The sequence below is a fragment of the Epinephelus fuscoguttatus genome, linkage group LG7, assembly GCF_011397635.1.
Source record: "Epinephelus fuscoguttatus linkage group LG7, E.fuscoguttatus.final_Chr_v1".
NCBI lineage: Eukaryota > Metazoa > Chordata > Actinopteri > Perciformes > Serranidae > Epinephelus > Epinephelus fuscoguttatus.
Window position 1 is genome coordinate 19,728,508 of NC_064758.1, and position 26,867 is coordinate 19,755,374.

Here is a 26,867-nt window from a genome sequence, read left to right on the forward strand (position 1 = left end):
TGCTCCAACTTTCACTTACAGTCACACCGAACCATCTTTTTTTTCCCTCTCCACCTCATTCACGTGTTCAGCATTCACAGCCAGCAGTGAAACTGATAGCATCTACATCATTTCAAGGACATACAATAACACCCACTAGCCAAGCCTTGTTACATGAATACATAGAGGAAAGGTTTCCAGCAACATTATTCCATGATTGAATTCCCAAGGACAAGAGGAAAAAAGGAAAAATGGGGAAGTGGAAAGGGAGGGTAGGGAGCAGAAACAAGCTGTTTTTACGGTTTGCTGAGAATGCTACATAAAATATATATATTCAAAAACACCAAATTAGAGAAAAAATATGATGTGGTCTGAGCATATATGTGTATGCAAACACATGTACGTAAACCTTCGCAAATGTGAGATATGTCAAATAGTATGTGAAAGTAAATGAGAATAACAACAGATACTCCATCTTGAAAAGCTCACAGCTAAGATCCCATTGGCTACTGAGCACGCTGTAAGCAATGCAGTTGAACATGTAAATTGCATGGTGTCTTCACTCCTGGGGGTAAAATTGCTCCTCACTGCTCACTGCACCCTGTATAATAACCCTCTGGATTCTCCCTGTTTCAGGGTTTGGGGGATACCTGTCAATCAAATCAAAGCCAGACAGAATACATTTACATAGTTACACTACATTGCAACATCTGAGAGACAGTGAAAAGAGATATTCCACAGAAAGGATCAGATTTTGACCAAAAATATGTGATATTATCAGATTTTATCATTTGGACTGATGCACACACATAATCACCCTGATATTTCACTATGTCTATTGTCAGGAAGTGTTGATCAGCTGTAACCACGATTCATTAGAGAACTTATTTGACTTAAGTAATAATGTAGAGATTGGTGGAAGATTTAAAAAAAACAGGCCCAAGTTGATGAGATCTTCAAGTGGAGACACCCACCCAGAGGCCATAAATGGTACTGCACCTTATTGAACACTTCTTATTAAGAGAAAAATGTATATGATGACGACGATGGTATATTTAGGTTACAATATAAAGAGAATAAGAAGCACACACACACACATAACACCACAGAGCCCCTATATCCAAACTAATAATAAATTCCTGACCTAAGAGGACACAGCTCAGACAATTAAACAAAAATGACCAGTAATAAATAACAGAGAGAATAATAGAGATCATCTTGTGACGAGATCACACCAGACATGATGCCAATTTGTGACTTGAAACAAATGTGGGTCAGGGGCGTAAATGGCACATTCCCTACTTCCTACCCCTCTACCTCTGGGGTCCTTGCTCAGACCACACACATCTCCAAACGTGGCCTTCATTATGATCTCAGCTACACACCTGTAAAATGTTGTGATTGCATTTTGCATGGTGTTGACAAAATTTGTCCACAGACAGACAGATAAATAAACATTTGGTAAGGGTTAACTGCCCCTGCGATAGTTCCTGCTACCCTAGGTGTCTCCAGGACCACGTTATGCCATGACACAAACAGACTCACATGGTGAAAACAATACCAGCTCTGCTGTTGTGGCTGGTAATTAAACAGCCTGACAGTAAACTGCAGAATAAAACCACCAAGGCAAAAAAACAAGAGCATCTATAAACAATAAAATGTGACAGCAGCTGCAGCCACAAACTCACAAATTAAAGCTGAAACAGAGCACCACAGTTTTTGCACAAAGTAGTGCACACTCACAGAAAACCCTATATTGAGGCCCTCCTCTACAGTTAAGAATTTGTTATTATATTCACCTGTCTGGATGTCTTTTTGTGAATCTTGTGCACTGTGAAGTCCTCCACAATCTGCTACAGATTCAACATCTCTGCTCAGTCATTTTCAAAGCATACAACTAGTATTTTCCCAGTATAACCAGTCCCACTGCATTCTTCAAAGCATTCCAACACATTTACCTGAATAAGGCTCTGCAGTCACAAACAGTAGAAAGGCCTCAATAAACACAGAAGTCACCTGCAGGATTCACAATGTTAGCATTTAGCATGTTAGCCACACCCAGAATGCACCTGCTGGTTACAACATGAGTGTGTTTGATTCGCATCACTTAGCATGATGTTCGCTGAGTGGTGCGTTAAAGTAGTGATCAAATATGGTAGCTGCAACCTTCTATACCGAGATATAATAATGCTAATGCTAATGCTAACCATAAATCATAGTGATGTCATTCTTAATTTTATTGCCCGTATTACTGTAGGCTACTGCTCATTAACTGTTAGTCCTGGCCCAGGTGTGACCTTAACCCTACACCTATCAACCTGATACTTGGCCAGTGAATGTACACACTATGTTTTGCGTAACGCCAGCTAAGCGCAGAGTGTCTCCTCTCTGCCATCGTGCAGCCACAGACACACTTCTCTGCTGCAGCTGCTGGTATCTCCTTTTTCATCAGGACCTGTTTCATGACTGTAGCCTACAGCAGAGACTCCATAATGCACTGAAAAGCACAAATCTAATTAATACCACTTTAAAGGTAGGATCTAAGTTAGGCTACACCCTGCAGCGTACTTACATGTTAACTTACACGTCATTTCTTTATATGGTGAGATGATGTCAATGTCAAATTTATGGAACCACATTAAAGGCAGTTTGAATGACAGCAAAAGTGTTTGAAGACAAAACAGAATAGGCTGTCTGCATTTAGGCACGTACTACCAGAGAGCACAGCCACTGTTTTCTGCCCACCTGTTCCTGTTTTGTCATGTTTGCAACAAAATTGTTTGCAGCACATCATCATGCATTTTTAGGTAAAAAGAGAACACTAATGTTATTACTGGGTCATTGTGCTCTAGATAAGAGTATGTTTTGGGGTTGAATGTGTCATAATATTAATAAATCATGCTTCAAAACTTCCTTTACAGGTGACCAGGACAGCTGTTCTCACCTAACATGGATAAAGGGTGGTTCATTGGACATCAGAGGATTTCCCTTGCAAAGGAGGAGGCGTCCAGCTCATGCAGCAGTGTCTCAAGACCCCGTATGATTATTAACCTGACTCAAATGCTTCAAGCTGACAATCCGAATGCAGTCAAGAAGCCAATTCCAAGAGTCTCTGTGCCAAAGGAACAATTGCAGTCTCTCTGTGAACCAATAAACCCATCGTCCGACAGTAGTCACACTCTCTGCCTTCCACCACACACAAGAAGAAGCAATGCAGAGTACAATTTGTCGACTCTTTGGGGCTCGACCTGGAAGATGTCAAGCTTTTTAAACCTGGAGAGGATCCGTTTATACCACATCATGTTGCCTTCATACTGCTGATGGATGCAGAGTTGGCAGATGGAAAGCATCTGGAGATATCTTTGCCATACTTGAAGCCGGTTTTTAATCAACAACCTGGTGACCAGGAAGGATTCCTGCATCGGTTGTGTTTTCATGAATTTGGACTTTGAGAAAGATGTCACAGCCCGCTATTCGTTTACAGACTGGAAGAGCTGCTCAGAAACTAAAGCTTCTTGGGTGTCCACCATCACCAAGACCTGGGAAGGAGGAGGGGGCCAGTTCAGTTGTGATACATTTCGTTTCCACCTGCCTGTTCCTCCATTCCTACAGCCAGGGGCAGTGTTGCAGTTTGCCATCCGATACACAGTCTGTGGGGCTGAATACTGGGACAACAATGATGGAGAGAATTATAAGTTAGTCTGCCATAACTACAAGCTCGCTGTGCCCAAAGAATGCGAGGACAGCATGTGCACTTCATCTAAGATGTTGACTAAAAAAAGGGTAGAAGAAACCAATTTAGAGCACTTTATGACCATTGACAGCAAGACCTATTAAATATGCATAACTGCATTGTGACATAAAATGTGGATTTTGTTAGACTAACAAAGGATTTCTTTGACTCAAGTAAGATTCAAGACAAACTGTCAACTCTAGACAGACAGCGCCAGTGTGAACACTAATGCACTTCTAATATACGCCAGCTTCAGTGCCACTGTTTGACTTTTGTGTTTTCTTCTTTAAAATTGCACTCTAATTGATTTTCCTGGTTATTTAAACAAATACTTTAAAGTGGGCACATCAAATGGAAGTGACACCAACTGAGTGTTACATGTTCAGCTTGTATTATAAAGTGTAACTTATATTCTTATTGAAAGCCAAAGTCCCACCTAATAGCTTGGCATCTTCTACTAGCTTTTTGTGACTCAATGGGTTTTCTTGTAGCTTTCTTTTTAATTAGGGACTGTTCTTTACTTACGATAGAGAGGGTGTGGTGCAAAATAAGGGAGGCACGTCAAATAATTTTTCTAGCCCTAGGGAGGGATGGATGTTTTTCTACTCTGGCTTGGCCAAGGGACATACCACTTTAAATGGTTGTATTTTGTATTTGAAATACTCTCTGAACCTGCCAGCATATGTATCATAGCAAGAAACCTCCAAAAACTTCCAACAGTTCTTGAATACATCATGTGCGATAAATACCACTGTCATCAAATCTGAATTTAAAATAGAGATATTTTATCAAAATCATTTTATCTGCATGGGCGGCGTGGTGGTGTGGTGGTTAGCACTCTCGCCTCACAGCAAGAGGGTTGCCGGTTCGATCCCGGGCGTGGGAGCCCTTCTGTGTGGAGTTTGCATGTTCTCCCCGTGTCAGCGTGGGTTCTCTCCGGGCACTCCGGCTTCCTCCCACAGTCCAAAGACATGCAGATTGGGGACTAGGTTAATTGGTGCCTCTAAATTGTCCGTAGGTGTGTCTCTATGTTGTTTGTCTCTATGTGTCAGCCCTGCGATAGTCTGGCGACCTGTCCAGGGTGTACCCTGCCTCTCGCCCGATGTCAGCTGGGATAGGCTCCAGCCCCCCCACGACCCTCAAGAGGATGAAGCGGTTAGAAGATGAATGAATGAATGAATTTTATCTGCATGTCGCATTTAAATTTTCACCAAAATAAACTATTTGCAACAGATCCTGGAAAAAGAATTTAATTCTGTGCTCCTGCATGCATGACAATAGTGAAACAAACAAAAAACAAGGCTTTTTACAGCTCATCAAAGAGTAAGTTTTTAAAATCTAATGATATGCCTACTTTCCGATATTACTGTGGCTGCTGCAGCTTGTGTGATAATGTGATTTGGAGATTTGCATTTTGCTTGAGTAATTAGCTGCTTGTTTTGGGGATAACTCTCCCTCCCTCTGTGCTATTCAATCATTACATTGGCTCCAAGTGGCAACTTCGAGGGCTGAAAAATGAAGTCAACACAGAAATGCCCAAAACTGCAATTCATTGAATGGCCACTTGGGGGCGGCTCCGATACAGAGTAACCCTCTCCATAGACCCCCATGTTAAAAAGCTCAACTTTACAGCAGAAATAAACATGTTTACAGTCTGGTACAAAAAATAGTTTTGGTTTTTGTAGCTTAAGCCTATTTCCCCCTCCATGACATCTATAAGGGGAGTGATTTTTTTTTTTACAACTCATTTACATTTTATTGAGGTTTAAAGTTACTTAATTGGTACTAGGGGGCCTAAAGTGTGCCAAGAAAATATCCCCCACACCATTACACCACCAGCACCAGCCTGAACTGTTGATACAAGGCAGGATGGATTCATGCTTTCATGTTGTTTATGCCAAATTCTGACCCATCCCACCAAGGTTGGATGTGTTGTTGGTTCAGCGATGGTCTTCTGCAGACCTAGGTTGTAACAAGTGGTTATTGGAGTTACTGTTGCCTTTCTATCATCTTGAACCAGTCTGGTCATTTTCCTCTGACCTCTGGCATCAACAAGGCATTTTTACCCAGAGAACTGCTGCTCACTGGACATTTTCTCTTTTTCAGACCATCCTCTGTAAACCCTAGAGATGGTGCTGTCTGAAATTCCCAGTAGATCGGCAGTTTCTGAAATACTCAGACCAGCCTGTCTGGCACCAACAACCATGCCACATTCAAAGTCACTTAAATCACCTTTCTTCCCCATTCTGGTGCTTGAACTTCAGCAGGTTGTCTTGACCATGTGTACGAGCCTAAATGGGTGAGAGAAAAAGGAAGTCATACCCCAGCCAGTTTTACAAAACATTGTAAAACATAGTATTTTGTCTGTATTGTCAGCTAAATGGGAATAAAATATTGTTACCACCACATGTTAAGTTGGCCACTATAACAAGAACAGCTCCCAGGGGTTGTCAGTGCTCCTGGGAAATGTAGTTGTTGATTACTGACAATAATTGTTGTGTCATAATTCTGAACATTGGGACTTTCTCTAATGTACTTTCCAGCAAAGGAGCAGCTGTCTGCTTAAGATAAAAGACGGACAGAAACCCTGAGAGACAACTTTCCTGTGACAGACAGAGTAAGTTTTACGACTGACGTTTAAAATAGTGGAGCAGAGAAGAGACTGGCGGCCATTGGGGGGGGCGGCATCGCGCGCATGCGTAATGAATGAAAATACTTCGCGCGTTTGACGTTGGACCTGTCAAACAGTTTATTGTCATGTTTCTGCGCAACATTTGACATCACGGTAAGTAAGTCAGCGTTATAAAAATAATAACTTACAGTCGACTTTAGTAATGTAGTGCCTGGTAAACGCAAAGGTCGAAATAAGCATTAGCTAAGAGAAGGAACGTTAGCGAGCGTCAGCAGTAACGTTAGTTATGTTAAGCTAATGTTTTTCTCCGGAAGCCAAATATAGAGTGGTGAAACCATTAACGTGACTGGGTTAATATGTTAAACGCTAGTTAGCTATTAGTTGTTAAGCTTGTGTTAAACTTAGTTTACAGCCATAGTTTCATAAAGCGACAGACAAATGTGATAAGGTTAGCTATTCACTTGTTAGCTAACCTTAGCTAACAGTCAGTTAATGTTACAAATCAGCTCATTAAAGTTCACTCCGACTGAGCCAGTCAAAGTGTAACGTCAATTGTTCATAGGGATAACGTTATTTATATTATTATTATTATTATTATTATTATTAGACCTAACAGCCTTTTGAAGACAGCTGAAGCGAAGTTGAAGTAAAGCTGTTCCTCTAAATGGAAAATGGCCCCGGGACAGGACACTCAGGTGGGAATGCACATCTTTACCCAAGTTTATCAGGATTCCATTGTTGCTGAAAAGCAAACTTATTAGCCATTTTTCATGTGCAGTTGGAGAAAGTCATTGATGAGGTGTTAAAGAGTGGGGCTGTCCAACCACTGGATGTTTTCTTGCAAAGCAACATACATGAAGGGACTGTCATCAAATGTTCCCAACAGTTTCTCACCAAATTGGATAAACTTGTCAGCAGGGTAAGATGTAGCCCAGCAGACTTATAATGCCACAATGCTCTATTGTTTGTAATTCTAATGAAACCATAGCTATATTTTTTTTTACTTAGAATTTGGATAAAAAAGATGCAAAGTCAGCCAGTTTGGCTTTTGCCATCCTCTACAAGTGTGGGAAAAACCTGAAACTACCTGGTGGTTCCCAAGGACTGTCAGGAATAATAGCTCAAGGCCTGCTCAAAAAGATGAGTATACATCTCAATAAACAGGCACACAGTGTGTGAGTGCTGCATCAGTAAATGTACTTAGTCAGTTGTTGATTGAACCTGGTTTTGTGCACATGGTGCAGTGGTTTGAGAAATGCAGGCGACTGTGGATCGAGTGTGGCCCGCAGTGGGATGAGACCTTGTTCAACCTCTCTGAGGATTTCTTTGATGTCTTAATGGTGAGTTGATTTCTAATAATAAAATAATGCAGCACTCATGTTAATGTCTATATTATAAAGTGTTTTCTTTCCTCCCTGTTACAGGTGGTTCATGAAGCCTGCAAAGAGGGTTTGTTTTACATTTCTATTATTTATTTGTTTTTCATCCTCAGTGTGTGCATTATATCTCCAGTGACCCCTTTTTAGGACCCAAATGAAGTTTATTCCACAGTATTACTTGGGTCTGAAACACTTAAGATTGACACCAGCAACATACAGCAACATTTCTTCAGTGTTAGGGTGTTATCTTTGTATTAATGGTGTAACAGAACAGTACATGTAGAGACTGACGAACAAGAAGTGAAGTTATGGAATAACTTAGTACAAAAGATTACGCTGAAACTCTGAAGTAATTACATTTCACTATCAAATCAGATACTTTTTACTGACTAAACTATTGTTGGAACAGATTTAGGTGGAACATAATGAGCATTTATCATACAAAACTAGCTTCTTAAAACAACATCAACTTTCATGATGAATCTTATCAAAAAAGACTTTCACTATTGCAGCAACATATGTTTTTTTGCAGGAACTTACAAAATCACAGACTCCTTCCTGTACCCTGTTGGTCAGTTGGCAGTAGACCCCAGTATCTACATCCTGATCCAAAAAGAGGTTTGAAATGTTTTTAATAACCACTTTTAACTTCTACTTTGGAGCCGCATTAAAAACTGTGATTTGAGTGTTTGCTCATAAATTCACTTGCTAATAATGTTCTAACAGGCAATTCGCAAATTTAACTTACTTCTGGACAAAATCCCAGTGGAGCTCAAGAAAGAGAGGAAGATCCTATCATCACAGGAGGCCTCAGATATCATGTATGTCCTGGTAGTTTCCTCATAGTAAGGATTATTGTTACTCATTTTGTTCTGGATCCACACACTATAAACTTTTCTTGTTCATTACATTTATACAGGATCAAGCTAGCTGGTCTGATAATGAAGGGTGGTGGTAAGTATCTTTTATGAATAGTATCATCTCATTTCACCAAGAATCATACATACCATAGACACAGAAATGTACAACACACTTTGTTTGTGTCAGATTACGACTTGCAGACAGCCCTGGTGGAGGCATTGTGCAGAATGGCAGCTCCTGACCAGAGGAAGGAGCTGGCCTATCGGTGGTTCAGCATGGAGCATGTGGCCAGCGCCTTTGTCAAGATCAGTGATTCTGAGTTTGAGACGGTAAAAATGTCTGATTTGTACAAGTGCACCACCTTTGCCTCTCATTTACATGTACATGATTTGCACTACAGTGGTAATGTAGTGTAAAAACATTACAAGAGGAGTTCAGCTACATGGAATTTAATATAAATGTGTGTGATTTCAGGACTGTCGCAAATTTCTGAACTTGGTGAATGGGATGCAGGGAGACAGGAGCAGGTACACAAATACCGTAACTCAGTGCCTCCCAAGACATGGTTTGGAGAACTCAAGGGGTCATTAGGGTTGCCACCCAAAAGAGGAATATTTTAGTGTAACTTTTACTGAAACTATTATTTCACACCTTTGACTCTATAGCACAATGAGAAAACGAATTATTTTTTCATTAAATTTTATAAATGTGATAGAGACACATAATTTAATAACAATGTTCTCTCTGTAATATAGAGTGTACTCCTATCCTTGTTTGGAGGCTTATCTGGACAAGCATGAGGTCAGTATCGACAGGGTTTCTGTGGTTTAAAGAATAGGAGAAAATGTCAAATGATACAAAATAATAAATGCAGCTGTTGTCTGTCTCGAGTCTGACAGCACATTAGAGGCAATAATTTCAAGATGCTTCTGCCTTTTTGGTACAATTAACTGTTCATTAAAGTGTTAGGATAGTTAATGTGAGCTAAAATGTCACAATTCATAATGTACTGCTATGTGTATCAAGGATTATGTGTGCTCAAAGGATTTTGGTTTTGTTGTTAGCTGCTGATGCCTGCTGATGAGAACCTGGAAGAATTTTGGATCGACTTTAACCTTGACAGCCGCAGCATCTCCTTTTACTTCTCTTTTTCTGATGATGAGGCACAGGTACCTCACAGTCATTCATGAAAGTGAAATTCAAGAAGTGCAATAACTTATGTAATAAACTGTAGATTTGTATTTGTTATAGCCTAATTTAGACTGATATTCTCGTCATGTAGGAGGCCCAGTGGGAAACAGTATGTTTCAATGACAATGAAGTCCAAAGCTACACTGTAACAGGTAATTAGAGTACAAAGAGTACTGTATTTGTGTCTAGCATCTGAATCTGCAGATGAAAAAAATAGCACTTGTCCATTAAACAAAAGGCATTTTGACGCATACATGACATTGACAGATTTAAGTTTCTGTAAAGACATTTGTTATAGTGAGGAAACAAGGATAACAGATTAATCAAAAACAATACATTTCAGGGAGATAATACGTTCTTTTGATGTGCATGTGACTGGCTATGTCTTTTCTAAATATTTTTTATTGTGGCTTTTTGCCTTAATGAGATAGGACAGTCTAAGTGTTAAGGGTTGAGAGACAGGGGATGACATGCAGTGAGGGGCCGCTGCAGCAAGAACATTACCTTTGTTGATGGGATGCCTGCTCTACCCATTAAGCCAGCAGACACTCCCTATGTCCTTTAAGTAATTGCTTGTGTGTTTGTTTGTGTGTGTAACTATAATACATGATGGTTTTTTTTTCTCCAGAGGAGGGCAAGAGGAAAGTCTTGCAGATAAAGTTGTCACAGGTTGTGATTGTGGGTGCGGTGGAAGGAACGAGTGTTACCATCCACTTCAGCTCCTCCCTGGACATCCTGCAGGCTGCTCGTAAAGTCTATGGACACAGCAAAAACAAAGTCCTATGTCCTTATTCACTCAATTCAGCCGTGTGTTTGCAGGAATATTTGTTTTAAACATTTTACATGATGGGTTTTTGCTCGTCAGAGTCTAAAGTGTGTTCATAATAAAGTGGCAGTTTGCAGATAAAGTTGTCACAGGTTGTGATTGTGGGTGCGGTGGAAGGAACGAGTGTTACCATCCACTTAGTTAAAATTGTAGGGGAAGATCATCTGCAGGCTGCAAATAAAGTCTATGGACACAGCAAAATGTGACAAAGTGGTCATGACTTATTCACTCAAACCTATTAGCCACAGTGTTTGCAGGAATATTTTTGAGATTAGTTAAACATTTTGAATTGTCAAATGCATGGTGTGGTGGTTAGCACTCTTGTCACAGCAAGAGTGTGTTCATAATAAATGTGGCAGTTTGCATTAATAAGCATCTCTTTCTGTCAGGGCTTTGTGGGAAGGCTTCCTCATCAGTCCAAAGACTATAGTTAAAATTGGGGACTAGGTTAATTGATAACTCTAAATTGTCCATAGGTGTGAATGTGAGCGTGAATGGTTGTCTGTCTCAAAAGACAGCTGTGATGTGATAAAGGTGGTCATTACTAATGCCAAAATGTGTAAAACTAGACGGTTAGGGCAGCTGCCCTCAAGAGGATGAAGCGGTTAGAAGATGAATGAATGAATGAATGAATTGTCAGGATACAGAGTTTAAGTTACGTGCAGTAAATGAGATATGGCTGCAGACAAAAGAAAAATGGTGCGGCTGGTGTTTGGCTTACATTGATGTGACATTGTATCAGTGCTTTTAACATTTTGAAAAAGCAGTAAAATAGATCAAATTAGCATGACAGCTTCGAAACATTTGTGTGTGTTTCTCTCCATGCAGGTTGTTCCAGAGAGTCAGATGTCCCGCGGTGAAAGTGAGAAAAACACTGCACCTTACCTTCTACCTGCCCCGTCTGCACCTGCACAGGTGAAAGAGATTTGTACTTGCATTTATTGTATATTAGATGTGTAACAGTTAAGTGTACTTAAAAATGCATAGGTTTGTCAGTGACGGCCATGTTTGACAGTTCAGTGAGCTCATTAACATACTAACCAGGCTCTCCTGGTTTGTTATCACCCAAAAAGTGTAACTGTTTGTTGCTGTGTTGTGAAAATATTCACCTGATACTTGGATCTTGAACTAAAATGCCTTAAAAACTCGCAGCCATGGCCAGTAGGGGGTGTAGAGAGCAAGGGAACCAATCATGTCAGGGTCAAGCCTTTTGATGATCTGTTGACATTGAAGACAATAGAATTGGCAGTATAATTTCTATATCCTGTAACCCCCAAAACTTTTGCACAGTGCAGTATCACATTTAAATTAACCATTTACAGAGGCGACAGAAGGATTCACAGAAATACTCATTTCAATTTTCCATCCAGATGGTGACCCCAACCAGGATGAGGATTTCAGAGTCCACCACCTTCATCAGCAGCAGTGGAGGAGGAAGTGTGCATTGTGCCAGTTCCCTCGCTGCTGTTATGTCATCAAGTAGGAAGAAGTTATCAGAATTTAAATCCTTAAAAGATATAAAATGTACTCAAAACAGTTTAAAGATTTAGCTTATTTTCAGTGGTATCACAGATGTGTTTGTGCTGCATTTTTATTGTTTATTTGTTTACGTATTTCCATATTTGATGAATGTAGGGTTAAAAGTACAACATGCATATACCTATTATGACTGTTTTGTATTTAATTATCTTTAAAAATCTCTTTTGTTCTATGTTTCTTAATGCAGGGCTTCCTGAACCTTTTAATGTCAAGGACAGATTAGCGGTGTGAAACCTGTAGTTGGGAAGGACATAGGATAGACTCTATTAGGTCACGTAGTGAGAGAAAAAAAATTAGTTTGATGTCAATAAATGAAACTAAAATAGATTTTACTTGTTCTTTCTTACATTCTTATTGTTCACAGAGATTCATGGAGTAAAGCAAGGCATGTTGATTGAGCTCTCAGCTGTAATGTATTCTCTTCTTTCCCCTTTAGACACTTCAGCCAAGGGTAAGGGGAAGCCGTCTCTGGAGATGGTTCGTTCAAGTGACAGGCAAGGTGAACATCACTTGGGAGAGCTAAGGACAACTGCAAAGACCTGCAGTAATGCCACAACACCTCACAGCACAATAGCAGGTGACATGACAAAACAGGTATGACACATACTGAATATACTTAATATAAAGTCAGCAAGCCCAGAATATGACATCACAGTATGTAAAATGTGATTTTGATTAATTTTATGGTGTGTGTATCAGAGTGCTACATCTCTACAAAGCACAGCTTCCAAACTGTCCAATAAGAATAAGGTCGGCAAACACAAAAAGGTATAATGCCCAAATTATTATGTTTATATACAAAACCCAAAACCAGTGAAGTTGGCACGTTGTGTAAACCGTAAATAAAAACAGAATACAATGATTTGCAAATCCTTTTCAACTTATATTCAATTGAATACACTGCAAAGACAAGTTACTTAATGTTCGAACAGGTAAACTTTGTAATTTTTTGCAAATATTAGCTCATTTGGAATTTGATGCCTGCAACATGTTTCAAAAAAGCTGGCACAAGTGGCAAAAAAGACTGAGAAAGTTGAGGAATGCTCATCAAACACTTATTTGGAACATCCCACAGGTGAACGGGCTAATTGGGAACAGGTGGGTGCCATGATTGGGTATAAAAGCAACTTCCCTGAAATGCTCAGTCATTCACAAACAAAGATGGGGCGAGGGTCACCACTTAGTGAACAAATGCGTGAGCTGAGTGTCGAACAGTTTAAGAACAACATTCCTCAACGAGCTATTGCAAGAAATTTAGGGATTTCATCATCTACGGTCTGTAATATCATCAAAAGGTTCAGAGAATCTGGAGAAATCACTGCACGTAAGCGACAAGGCCGAAAACCAAAATTGAATGCCCGTGACCTTCGATCCCTCAGGCGGTACTGCATCAAAAACCGACATCAGTGTGTAAAGGACATCACCACATAGAAAACCACTGTCAGTAACTACAGTTATCACATCTGCAAGTGTTAAAACTCTACAATGCAAAGCCATTTATCAACAGCACTCAGAAACGCTGGGCCCGAGCTCATCTAAGATGGACTGATGCAAAGTGGAAAAGTGTTCTGTGGTCTGAGTCCACATTTCAAATTGTTTTTGGAAACTGTGGACGTCGTGTCCTCCGGACCAAAGAGGAAAAGAACCATCCGGACTGTTATAGGCGCAAAGTTCAAAAGCCAGCATCTGTGATGGAATGGGGGTGTATTAGTGCCCAAGGCATGGGCAACTTACACATATGTGAAGGCACCATTAATGCTGAAAGGTACATACAGGTTTTGGAGCAACATATGTTGCCATCCAAGCAACGTCTTTTTCATGGACGCCCCTGCTTATTTCAGCAAGACAATGCCAAGCCACATTCTGCACGTGTTACAACAGCATGGCTCCATAGTAAAAGAGTGCGGGTACTAGACTGGCTTGCCTGTAGTCCAGACCTGTCTCCCATTGAAAATGTGTGGCGCATTATGAAGCGTAAAATACGACAACGGAGACCCCGGACTGTTGAACAACTTAAGCTGTACATCAAGCAAGAATGGGAAAGAGTTCCACCTGAAAAGCTTCAAAAATTCTTCTCAGTTCCCAAACGTTTACTGAGTGTCGTTAAAAGGAAAGGCGATGTAACACAGTGGTAAAAAGGCCCCTGTGCCAACTTTTTTGCAATGTGTTGCTGCCTTTAAATTCTAAGTTAATGATTATTTGCAAAAAAAAAAATAAAGTTTCTCAGTTTGAACATTAAACATCTTGTCTTTGCAGTGTATTCAATTGAATATAAGTTGAAAAGGATTTGCAAATCATTGTATTCTGTTTTTATCTACGATTTACATAACGTGCCAACTTCACTGGTTTTGGGTTTTGTATAAAGTTAAGCCATGTGTTTTCTACCTTTGCACATACAGGTATGAGGGTGTAATGCAAATTTTGAATCTGCTTCAAAGTCGTAGTTACACAACACGTATCATTCTGTTGCACCTGTCGTCTCTGCTTGTCGTACAGAATGTACCACTGGCAAAAGCAGCAGATGTGGTTCCAGCTGGACAGGGAGAGGAACAGTCTCTGGGTATTTTATCACTATAGTGACTCACTGTACACTTAAGCTCAAGCTGAAAGTACAGCTACATTGTAATTCTTAAGACTCTTGAACCCACCACTGATATTTTTACTTACAGAGTCCAGTTTTGTGCCTGACACCCAACCCAAAACTGGGAGAAACATGTAAGCACTGTGAAGAATCTGCTGCCATTAGAGCAGCCAATGCTCTGATTGTTAATGCTGTGAGTTTGTGTTGATACAGTATGTGTGTATATCTTTGTTCAAACTGCAGATCTATGAACTGGAGCAAACTGTCAGTTTCTGAAATGCTAATGATGCCCACACAGAAAATCAGTTCTCTGCCAAGACCTGGTGAGCAAAGAAGTCATCAAATATTGTTACTATCTTTCAGACATCACTAAATGTTTTGTATATTAAAGACTAGTAACACAGACAGAGCCTGGCTAGTGAAAAAAACTGTCATCAAACTTGTATTTTGTTTCTACATTAAATTACTTCTTCTCTTTAGAGTCTCAGTCAAGTTTGGCAGGACAACAGGAGAGCCTGTCCTCAGCACAGACATCGTCAGTTGCAGGCTCGAGCTCAATCAGCCAAAAGCAACTTCACATACAGCTCACCCAGCGCCTGCAGCAGGTCCTCAGAGAGAGGAACCAAGATCCGGCACATCAGGAGCCATCTGCACCCCACAGAAACATGTCTGACATCAGAGAGGACTCTAAAGGCAGAAGCTCTATGGAGCAGTGTGCTGCAAAACTGTGTTCTCCCAAAAAGCAGCAGGCCCAGAGGAATGGCCTGACCAAAGGGAAGAGTAAACGGCAGATGTCACTGGAGACAGATGCAGATGCAGTCAAAGCTCCAGCCAAGGCCTCCACAGCTAAAGCTCCGCAGAAGGGAACACCACAGAAAGGGAAGGCTGACACTAACAGGAACCTTTCAAGCAAAGAGAAGGTATGAAATCTGCGAGCTTAAGGCATGTTACTAATTTAAGGTTAGAAATGTTGTATATTGTGATTCTCACACCTTCTATTGTTTCTGTGCAGAGAGATGCAGAGGTTGCAGGCAGCATGGTGAAGCTCATCTCTAGCCGCTATGACAGTAACACCAAATCCACAGCAAAAGATACTGCAGACACAATCCCTCAGAGCTGGATTCCTCCTCTTGTCAACAGGTATACACACAGATGACTGTAGGGCTACATTGTGTTGTACTGTAGTAAAGGAACTAATGTCATCGCTAACATACTGTAGCTGTGCAGCTTATTGACCGTGTTTTTGTTTTAGGCCAGTCTTCAATATGGGCTGGTTATCAACCTCTAAAGTAAGTCATTGTTACTATGTGGTGAGGAGCAAGTTTAAGTTACTTTTCTTCTGCTTGATTTTCTAAATAACATCTTTATCTGCTGTAGAGAGAAGTATCTGGAGCTGTAGGCGTCATGAAATCTTACAGTAAAACCACAACAAACTCTACGAGGCAGAGGTGATATAATCAAGTTAAAACATTTGAGGTCCATTTTGATATTTCAGTGGCTTTCAGTGCATTTTAGGAAGCATTTATTGTCTTTTTTTCTGTTGTACAGAAAAGATGTTTTTGCATTTAACTTTGATGCATCATTGAGTGCTGGGGTAAATATTTCTAATTACTAATAACTAATGTTATTTTATATCTCAACACCTTACACATGGATACTCAGTATGCCATAATAGTATTTTAAGTCTGTTTAATTGCTCTTTAGGGAAAGAACAAAACCTTCACTAACACTTCTGCCACATCAATCAGGTTGGTCTGACAGCTGAAAATCGCCTGTGTACTGTTGAGAAATGTAACCTTTGAAACAGTAACATTTTATTAAGGTTTATATTAAAAACTAGTTTCATATCTCCTGTATTGTTTTACAGCGCCATCCACGACTCCTCAGCACTCAGCACAACCAAGAAAGGACAACCTGTGGCAAAAGTATGCCTTCATTGCACTGCATATGTCTGGAAAAAATAATGAAAGCCTGCTTTTCAAAAGTCATGGTTTGCACTTAACTGGGAAGGAATTATGTAGCCCAGCCAATAAACAACCTCTTTCTTTCTTTCTTTCTTTCTTTCTTTCTTTCTTTCACCTCGTGTGTTGCAGGAGAAGCGGTATGTGAAGAGGCATCTGTTCAGTGACACAGACACAGACTGTGTCACGACAGATGTCAGCTGGTTGAGGGAATCAAGCAGGAAACCCAAACCCAAAGTTACCAAATACTCCAGGCAGGCGCCCGTCAAGTCCAAAGCTGTGTCACCTCATACTTCATGTAGGCCATTAAAGCCACACATTCATGCTGCTCACAATCTGGAATTCATTACATGAGGACTGAATGTCGATACAGTCATCTGACATTATATTTCCATAAACATGCTGGGCTTTCTTTTATTACAGATGAGTTTCCAGGTGTACCCCCACCCTCTCAAAAACCTGTAAAGGACAATACCAAACCCAGTAAGGTAAGGCAGTAATGTGCTTCTAGCCTACGATGCACTATCCCAGTCGGCCACAGTGTGTCATTGTTGTTAAATCTGTAGAAGCCTGATGTGAAGAAGAGAATGGAGCAGCCGAATAAGACAGTGAAGCCAGCAGTAGAGCCAAAGAGACCACATGCAGCAGGCAGGAGGCCCCAGAGAACTGCAGCCACCTTTATCAAAAGCTACAGGGAGACAGACACTGATGACAGCCAGTCAGAACCAGAGGAGCCTCCTGTTTCCAAGGCAAAATACTTTCCTATATCTTACGTCGCATTGTCCTCCAGTTATTGCTCTTATTGTGTATGCAAATGTATATACAACAATGTGTGTCCTAATGGCAATATTTTATCTCCAATATCCATTTGAATTTGAAAAATGGCAGTCAATTATTGTGCTGTTGGAAATAGACTAAAATCACACTGTGTTTGTCTGCATAATAATAGCACTCCTCCACTCATCATCTGGAGAAAGCTGAGAAACCTCACGAGGCTGCTCAAGTGACAAAGAAAAACACTGCCAGCAAACAACCAACCAGAAGTTATCTGGAGATAGACAGCAACTGTCATAGCAGCGGGGCAGAGTTGGAGTCAGAGCAGCCACGTTTCTCCAAGGTAGAGGTCACTCTGTTTACATCTCATGTATCCATATCTCCACATGCTAACAATTTATGTGACTTTGGTACTGACATTTTAATGAGGTAACAAGCTGGTAAGTGGGTGGGTATGTATTAGTTAGCATCAAATAAAAAAATGTGAATACAACTACATTAGAGCTCACAGTGAACTCCACAGACGGATGCAGTTGTTGTGCAAGCATCATACAGTGTTTTTAGAGCTACTGTTTTTGAAACAAAATTACACTTAGCTCATTGACAGTCTGTTACAGAAATGTTGTAGCCTGTTACAGAAATATTTAAGTCCTTTTCGGTTTGTCTGCCAACAGACATATTTTGTAGGCCAGCAGGGGAAGAGTGAGAAGACCAGTTTGGAGGTGCCAGAGGTAAAGAAGGGAAAGAACACCTCCTCTGAGCAATCCACAGATCTGAGAAAGCCATCTGGTCTCAAGGTGGGAGCCCAGTCCTCTATTCAGGTCATTCCAGCTTACCTTTTGAACAGTGTTAGGCTTTGTGAGGTAACATTTAAGATAACATACCTAGATACAGCCTACTGTATATTATTCAAAATAAAGAGGCGAAAAAATGTCAAGATGTTTCTTTTTAGCTGTATTAAGCTGCGATTGGCCCATGGCCTTGAATGTGAATATTCACATTGTGGTACAGACTGTTGATCATCAAGAAGCACTGTGTTTCAGCAGCAGAGGCCTGAGAATGTTCTCCCAGAAACTTCCAGAAAGTTGAGTAAGAAACATGTCGTCCCTGCTCGAGAACAGATGAATGGATTGAAGGATTCCCGGGCTGCCCGCCAGACCTCTTTCTGTCCGTCCCCTCCTTTGATCGAGAGGATGAGATGTAAGACTGGAAATCCACTCACCAGCTCTTAGATAACAGTCACATGACTTTTTTTGACATCAGTTAATGTTTCACAGTTGGTGAAATGGTTTGTTAATTCAATTACAGTGGCCACACGGTATGTTACCTAAGAGCCTTTTGACACAGTTGAAATTTGTTTTCCCAACACTGAAAAGATTGTTAAGTAAGATAATGTTTGATTTTCACTTACTGTAGAGACACTGCAGGTTTATTTAACTAGCTCAAAAGCACATCAAAGATCTGCCTTTTGAGATTATTATTATGCAAAGTGTCACTTATGAGATATTTTGTACAAACCCTTGTGAAACTATAAAAAGTGTGTATTAATCCATGTTTGCATTAGATACATTTTCACTTTCACCTTCATGCAAAAAGTTTTAAAAGTGTTGACCCTATTGCTCCCCAACCTGTTAACTGTAAACTGATATGTAGAAAAGCATGTATATATTGACCTTCTGCTCTCTGTGCAACTTTTGAAGCCAGTTGTTTTAACACCTGTATTTATTCTGGACCCTCACAGCTGCCCCGATGTCACCTCCAACCTTGGGTTTGACCTGCTCCCCTCTCCTCACTCCGCGGGGATCCCCACTCCCTGCCTCTCCCGACCCTCCCAGCGCAGACACCCCCTCGCCAATCCCACTGCTATCCAAACCTCACTCTACAGTCAGCAGTAAAGGAAACTGCAGGCCCTCCTCTTTCTACAGTGCAGACAAGAAGCGCAGCAAATCCAAGACTCAGTCCGTCCACTCTGGCCCCTCTCTGCCTTCACTGACCCCCATTGGTCGAACCTCTGCAGCAGGGGCTCCCATTGGACGTAGTGCAGCAAAGGTAAAACAGCATCTCTCTGACACTGTATGTACATCTCATGGATTCTGTTACAGGTTACAGTCACATTAACATACCACATTGCCTTCACCCCACTAATTCATACAGTATCTGGGCAGTGTATCTCGGAATATGTTAAAGTAGTCACTTTATTATCTTTAAGATGTTTAAGTACTCACCTCAGACTCTGTAGGGAGTTCTCTGGCATTTAACATCTTCCAGTGATTCAAACACCTTTACACTACATGGAAGTCATTGATGTCACTCAACAGTCACGTGAGAATCACTAGAGTGTCATGGAGGTGCGAATTATTAGATGACCGAAGGACTTCATAATGAGTAACCTAGAATTTAAGGTAGTAGGTCTGTGACCTAAACATGGCTGGTTGAAATTCTTAGACCAGCTGAGAAAATGTGGGCTGAGACAGTAAAGAAGCAGCATCTCCCTCTGTAAACAATCATCTTTGAGTTTTGAGGTTCTCTCTTTAAGCACTTTGGTTACACTGAATCTCAAAGTGCCAAACCCTCAACTGCTAACAGAGGACTGAGATTATCCCAAGCCTTTCTCAGGGGTAAATGTGTGTAACCATGAGTCTGAAGTGGCCATTTGAGATTCAACTTTTCCTGATAAATACATCTCATACTTACACAGAAAATGTTGGAATAGCACACCATGATCTGAAGGATTAAACAGCATGATTGAAATGACCTATTTAAGTCCAAGCAGAGCAGTTAATAGCACTGCAACACTTCATCTGTGCCTCTTAATGCATTGTTGAAAATGTCTATCTCTCCACTGTCCCTGATCCATGACAGACATGGTGAATAGATAACCACTAAAAGAGGAGCCATATTTCTTCTTGCCCATCATTTTCTCATCACTTTCTGTCCCTCTCCATTCCTTTATTTGTGTCCAGATAAGTCCAGTCCAGCAGGGTCTACCCTCCACACCTCAATCTCCTTTGTCTCTGTCCACTCGGCACCTGTTGACATCCACACTTCTCGAGCTGGACAAGCCTTCCATGCCCTCTCCTCCTCAGTCTCCTATCCCTGAAGACACCACCAACTATGGGAACTGCCATGACTTTAGTAAGGTGTCTTCAGTGTCCTGGGTTTCACAGAGCCAGTCGTCTTCTAAGTCGTCAGTGCTCAGTAGCAGAGTGAAGGACAGCCACACTGCTGCCCTGGCTGTGCCTCATAAAACAGAGGTAGGGCTTCACCACACTTTATCTTTTATGAGAAACTGACTATAATTGGATGGGTAGATGCACTGACAAAACATCAACTGAATTGTTGTGGTTTTAAAACAGCCGTTGCAATCAAACAAGTGACTAATGCATTACTGTCCATCCTGACAGAAAACACCATCTTTAGACCAAAACTCGAAGTCTGATCAGCTTCATATCTCAGGTAAAAGATCTTCTGTGTTCAGCTTGGTTGTTGACAAGTGCTACAATCTCACCCTGTAGCTAGGCCCCATTTACAACATTTCATCTATTGTAATTCCCTCAGATGGTGGTCAAACCCCTGATCTGTTTTAGAGGAAGTCCCTGTGTTAAGAAACAGTTGTATGCTGGGTAATGTATTGTAACTGCTGGTTGTTCTTACAGGACCCAGTCGCAAGCGCCACATCTCATCCAGTAATTCTGAGAAAGATGAGAAGGAAGAGAGGAAGAAAAGCAAGATGAGAGGACAGCGTTCTCCTCGGTTGAAACCAAGAAAGTTGTTCAAGTCCTGTAAGTTTTCATCACTGCTAAGTAAACTAGTTGTCACTTCGATCTGGAAAAACATCTATTGAGAAATCAGTGTCTCTCTTGTAGAGAAATGCACATGGCACCCTGAAAAACATCCACATAAATCACGCACAAGTATGATGAATGTCACCATGTTTTTGACAACACGAGGAATGTGTACCGTCATTTCATTAACCAACCAAACTCTTTGGTTTGATTTTATTTTTGAGATACTCTATAATTAAGTTCAGTTACTTACATATTATATGCTACGCAGTTAACACAACACTTAGACAAAGTGTTAGGTTCTAAAACTTGACCACCTTTACTAGTTTTACCTTGAATATCAGCTATGACTCCTACGTGAGATAAGTTGGGGTAAAAAAAAGGGATGAGTTTTGGGCAAAAAAACTATTTGCAGCCTGTATAATTTATATAAATGTTTTTGGGATGTTAATGGATCAGTGAGATTATCTGTTACCCTCAGTTGCTGAGGTGTCTGCTGAGGGTGAGCTAAGTCAAGTGATATCTTCGTCCCACACGATGAGCTCCAGTCACTGGGAGGCTGAAGTGGGGGATGGAGACATGGACGCGGATGAAGATTTTGAGGTGCCAAAAATTGCCGTAAACCCGAGTAATCTGTGCCAGCAATTCAGCTCTGAGCTGAAGAAGAAGTTCCAGGTTGGACACACACACACACACACAGACACATATGCAGCAACACACATTTATATAGTCAACAGGGAGAGAGAATGAGCGGCAGTTATTTTATTACTGACACACCACTTTATGTAGTTTCCTTCATTTGCAGAATGAAAATAATGTGCATTTTTTACAGACCCTTTTAGGGCCGACGTCAAAATGCCGTCAGTTTGTTAGCTGGAGGCAAAACACAACTCATCACCACAGGTCTGTAGGCTACATAGGAGTCTTAAAATGTTGTCTTGTTGTGTTACTGGGTGCTAGAAGAGGAGTCACAGCTCAAAATATAAATTTGAGGGGCGTAAGTAGCTTAGTAGATAGCGCCAGCGCCCCATGTATAGAGGCAATTCCTCACTGCAGCGGTCGCAAGCTCGACTCCGGCTTGCAACCCTTTGCTGCATGTCGTCCCCCCACTATCTCTCTCTCCCCACTTCACACTCTTCACTCTGTTCTGTCCATTAAAGGTGAAAAAGCCCCAAAAAATAATCTTAAAAAATATTTATACATATGTATGTATGTATGTATGTATGTATGTGTATATATATATATATATATATATATATATATATATATACATATGTATAAATATTTTTTTTCATTTTTTCATCATCCACTGAGTGACAGCATATTTACTTATTCAAGTCACACTCGCGGTCCCGGACAGTGAGTGACCTGACATGGTGACACGTAAATTCAGTCTGACGCTCTACACTAAAATGAGAGCCCTGAAACTCAGCTTTATATTTCTATATGAATGTGAACAAGCGGTTAAAATAATCACAAATGAACTCCACTCAGCACTGCTCCGTCTCCCCAGACAGAATGCAGTGAGTGCTCTCTGTCCCTCTGAGAGAGCGGTGCTCTGGATAACTGAATGGTACATACTGACAGTGCTCTGAATTTACAAACAGTCCAGTTTGTGCCAGAGTGCACTCCGGCACCTGGAATGTGTATTTCTGAATGCACCACTTGTATCATCTTCCTCCGTTGTCTAAAACAAGCCTCAAGAACTTGCTAGCTAGCGCTGACTGTCTGTGGAGAATTGTTTTGCCTCCAGCTAAGCCCCGCCCACCAAAAAACTTTATATTGTTTACTAACAGTAAAAGGGTCTATTAAGTATTATGACCATGTGTGTTTGAGAAAGCTGTGACTAAGTTTTGAATCATACAGCTTTTATTGCGATTCTCGTCAGCTCTCTTTCCATAGTTTTTAAATGTTGTTAAATGATAGTCAAACTAACTGAACCATTATTTGTTAAATGTGTTTGTTGTCAGAGCCGTCATAACATGGTGGAGGTTTACAACAAGCAGTCTTTGAAGACTGTCCAGCAACATGTCTCCTCCTTCAACGTGCAAGTAACCAAATACAGGTGTGTGTAGTTAGTGTTGTAAACAACCAGTGCTTTGAGATGGCTTTCAGAGGTGATAGATATAATATCACATTATCCCATCTGAGGTGTAACAGGTGGTGTGTGTCACATGTTTCATTTCCAAATCGTCTAGAAAAGAGGATTAGCATACCTGTTACCACTGGTTCCGGTTGGGCGCAAGAAGTCGTGCCTATAGTTCATGCAACAGATCATGGGAGCTAGGAATAAAGTGGATAAAGTAAACAAGCCTTCCAAGGGCAATTGGGCAGTCCTTACTGTTGCCATTGTCTTCATGTTAGATTTCCAGAACACTCGTTAATTCTCTCTCTGTTCAGGACTCAGAAGCTTGGACAGGTTCAGAAGGTCCTCTTGGAAGAGATCCGCAAACTGGAGCAGGGCGACACAGTGCTGAAAAACATGGAGAAAGACCTGAGTGTATGCTACGACTCTCTCAAACTAATGTCAGATGAGACGTCACTTAATATGATGTGTTCTTGATACTGATTTGACCAGTTTCTGATCAGTGTTCGGTCTCTGTTCTCCTCTCTTACAGATGTACTGGAAAAAGCAGATTGTGGCTTTCCATTCTTACAAGGAACAGGAAACCATGAGGTGAACTTCAGGCCTGTCTGTGTGTTAGTACTGAAAGAGACATATTGTTAGTCTGATGCTGATTTCCTGCCGCACTCTGATCAGTGCAGCTCCCACAGGCTTTAAGCCCAAATACTGTGCAAAAGGTTGAATAACACACTTGTTTATTTGGTGGAACATGGATTACAAAGCTCTGGAAATAAGTTCCTCCTCAGGCTTATCATCATAAGCTAGATATGCACCCTGAGCTGTTCTTTGGGAGGATGTGTTTTTTAAAGAACCAATACATTTAATGTTTATCAGTGTTCCTCTTTAACCAGCAGTATATTCACAGTTGTCCTTTACCTTGAGAATGTGTCCTCGGCTCTCCGTCCTTTGGCTGTGTGACTGTCTGGTTTTCTTCCTTCCAGAAATGAGAGCCTGAAGAAAGCCCTCCAGAGTAACATGTGTCACAGCTTGGAGCATGAGGAGAGATTATTCACTTCCCAGGTGTGATCCTCAGGCCTAAACTTTACAGCTGATATCTGATATGTGCTCCACTGTGTTGCCCAAGTTTTAGACCTGTAATTATTGTGTAAATCCAGAGCTCAGGTGGCTTTAGATGAAGATTATTCATTCACAGTTTGTTTATTTAAATAGAACCTGTCACCTCTGCCTGTCAACCTGTCTGTCCAGTGATTTTTTGCTGAGTGGCCACAGTAGCATTTTGGTTATCTCATTGTCTCATGTGTCAACTCATCCCGCGCTCGTCCTAACTCTGTCATACTCTGTGTTACCGCCCCTACAACCCCGTTGCTCTGCCTGCTGCTCTCAGATGTGCCTGATGAGAAAAGACATGAAGTCAGTTCAGGACAGACTCCTCAGTGAGATGGTGAGTAGACGCCACACAGGTGGCCCTTCAGTGTGGGTCAGAGCACAACAACTAGGCCGGCTTTCATTGTGTGTCCTTCACTCTGTCAGCACAACAGGGCTCGTTTGAAAATTTGTACATAACATTCAGTCCTTGCAGAGTTTATGACTCAGATGATGGTGGTGATGGTTTTTAATGAAGTGTCTTTCATGAATGTTTCTTTGTGCTTGTGTACCTTTTGTAGCAAGAGGGGGAGATCCAGAGTGTGAAGAGAGGCCTGCACGCCTTGTTTTTCCCCTGATGGAGCCGGGTTTAGAGTTCAGCAGGTGCTGCCAGAGTTCTCCACACTATGATAAAGGTGTTCACCTCACCACATGATGCACACTGAGCTGTGGACTTCGGCTGTGCTGGTTTCATTTCAAAGTGTTGATTGTTCCAGGATCTTTTATTATATGTGGGTGTGTTTGGTTTATTCTCATGTGTTGTTGCTATTTATGTTTTTAATAGAAATATTTACTATTCTGATATTTGTTTGATGATATTTATAAATCCAATACTTTTTAGTGTTATTTGGAAGTAAGTTAATGTAATAAACTTTTTTGGTTCTGTGATATTTTTAATACAAATTTCTGATGAATTTTTGTAAGTTAATGGAAAACTATTTAAAATGTTAAATTATCAATTGTTTTTAAATTCCTCTTTAACCTGATTCTTTATTGAAAATAAAACAGTTTAAAAAATGAGAGATGCCATTCTTAAAAAAAGACCTTGTATTTTGAAGACAAGTAGTGCTTACAAAGGTATTTCTCTTCTCAGTGAAGACACTGACGGTCCCATTCAGATTGACATACTGTATGTACAGTTAATATCATTGACGAGATTGTTTTTTTTCCTCCGCTCTCGACCTGAGAGTCAGAAGCTCCACCAGAGTCCTCTTCCAGCAGCCAGCTTCCATGTGGTGACGTTCAGTAGTCTCCAGGACACACTGCCGCAAACATTACCATCATCTTCTCTCCCGCACCCTGTGCCCTCACACAGATGATATGATAGTTGAGGGTGCTGGAAGAATGCTAAAGACACGCTGAAGACGAAAAGGCTCCAGGCTCTTTGAACTGTCCACCGCTGAGCAGCTTCAGAACATTTCCAAGCTCAGCAGTTCTTCACAGAAGAAACTCTCCGCTCTCATGGCCGGTGGAACCTGGAGAGACAAACATGTACAGACTGTGTGAGAAAGGGGAACCGTGAGAGTAGAAGGTGCCTTTGTCATCCAGCTATTATTGCAGCTATTACCTGTTAGCTGTTCTGTGGGGCTATTTTTAGCTCAGTGGTTACATGTGCTGAGGAGCTGGACATGTACTCACATCCAGTCCTCCCTCTGGGTCACTGTTACAGCTCACAACAAGGACCCCTGCTTTATAAACAAGCTTAGCCGAGGACACCATGGCGTTTTATCATTTCTCTCTGCTCGGCTGTACGAGCCCTTCAGAGGACGACCTCCCCTACCCCCCGTTTACAAGCACTCCCATCTATCTTTAGCTCCTCAGTGCTCTCTGGATGAGCAAGGGGAGCTAAATTTAGACCGCTGCTGCCCAGAATAGAGCATTCCCAAACACATACACGCAGACACACACACACACACACAAAACTCATTTCAATACTGCTTTTATTAAGTTCGGGCAAAACTGAGAATTAAAAAAATAGGCAACTCATCGCAAACACCCAGCCTTTGTGCAGACAGACCAAATATGAAGACCTCACATTTTGGGTTTCCTGCACCTTATATTTCATTCTGCTGAACTTAGACCTGTTGTCCTCGTTCGTGGACACTTCTTTTGTGCCATCTAGTGGTAGTAAGAGCGTAATACACTAATCCATGAAAAAACAAGATGGCAGCCATCTCTGCCAAGTCAGTGTGGACAAGGTCCAAAACCTGATCACATGTTATGATTGACACTTGTTTATTTATGATAAATAAAGTTTGCAGTTTGATATGGCAACAAATTTGAGCTGTCCCTGTCCCTGTCCTCTGTAAACTGGCTGTAGCTTCTTCACTGTGCCTTCTCGAGAGGAATCCCCTACGTCTCCATCTCGCATCCAAACCGCAGCTGTGATGCTTGGCC

At 41.1% G+C, this 26,867-nt stretch overlaps 1 protein-coding gene and 1 pseudogene across 1 annotated transcript; both read left to right on the forward strand.

Moving 5' to 3' along the window:
- Nucleotides 1-2,683: 2,683 nt before the first annotated feature.
- On the forward strand, nt 2,684-3,816 carry LOC125891577 (protein phosphatase 1 regulatory subunit 3D-like; annotated as a pseudogene).
- Nucleotides 3,817-6,411: 2,595 nt separating this feature from the next.
- On the forward strand, nt 6,412-25,282 carry LOC125891497 (synaptonemal complex protein 2-like). The gene is made up of 47 exons (XM_049580832.1): nt 6,412-6,497; nt 6,952-7,039; nt 7,123-7,263; nt 7,353-7,484; nt 7,580-7,684; nt 7,769-7,793; nt 8,256-8,341; nt 8,450-8,544; nt 8,643-8,677; nt 8,771-8,913; nt 9,059-9,111; nt 9,340-9,385; nt 9,649-9,753; nt 9,867-9,927; nt 10,404-10,552; nt 10,991-11,004; nt 11,369-11,516; nt 11,972-12,080; nt 12,577-12,734; nt 12,840-12,908; nt 14,637-14,700; nt 14,810-14,855; nt 14,965-15,044; nt 15,202-15,641; nt 15,734-15,861; nt 15,974-16,010; nt 16,099-16,169; nt 16,270-16,315; nt 16,426-16,469; nt 16,589-16,646; nt 16,815-16,980; nt 17,106-17,170; nt 17,249-17,431; nt 17,632-17,799; nt 18,131-18,253; nt 18,500-18,656; nt 19,198-19,505; nt 20,420-20,710; nt 20,861-20,912; nt 21,113-21,238; nt 21,723-21,916; nt 23,212-23,306; nt 23,642-23,741; nt 23,860-23,918; nt 24,308-24,386; nt 24,712-24,768; nt 24,992-25,282. The coding sequence occupies exons 2-47, from the start codon at nt 7,016-7,018 to the stop codon at nt 25,046-25,048; spliced, it is 4,992 nt and encodes a 1,663-aa protein (XP_049436789.1). The 5' UTR covers nt 6,412-6,497; nt 6,952-7,015; the 3' UTR covers nt 25,049-25,282.
- The last annotated feature ends 1,585 nt before the right edge of the window (nt 25,283-26,867 follow it).

Bases quoted from the DNA above. Each gene is read 5' to 3' on its own strand.
- LOC125891497 (XM_049580832.1), top strand. From the start codon at position 7,016: ATGGCCCCGGGACAGGACACTCAG. The intron at 16,981-17,105 runs GTAGGCCATTAA...CTTTTATTACAG, and splicing joins TGTGTCACCTCATACTTCAT to ATGAGTTTCCAGGTGTACCC. The intron at 24,769-24,991 runs GTGAGTAGACGC...TACCTTTTGTAG, and splicing joins ACAGACTCCTCAGTGAGATG to CAAGAGGGGGAGATCCAGAG.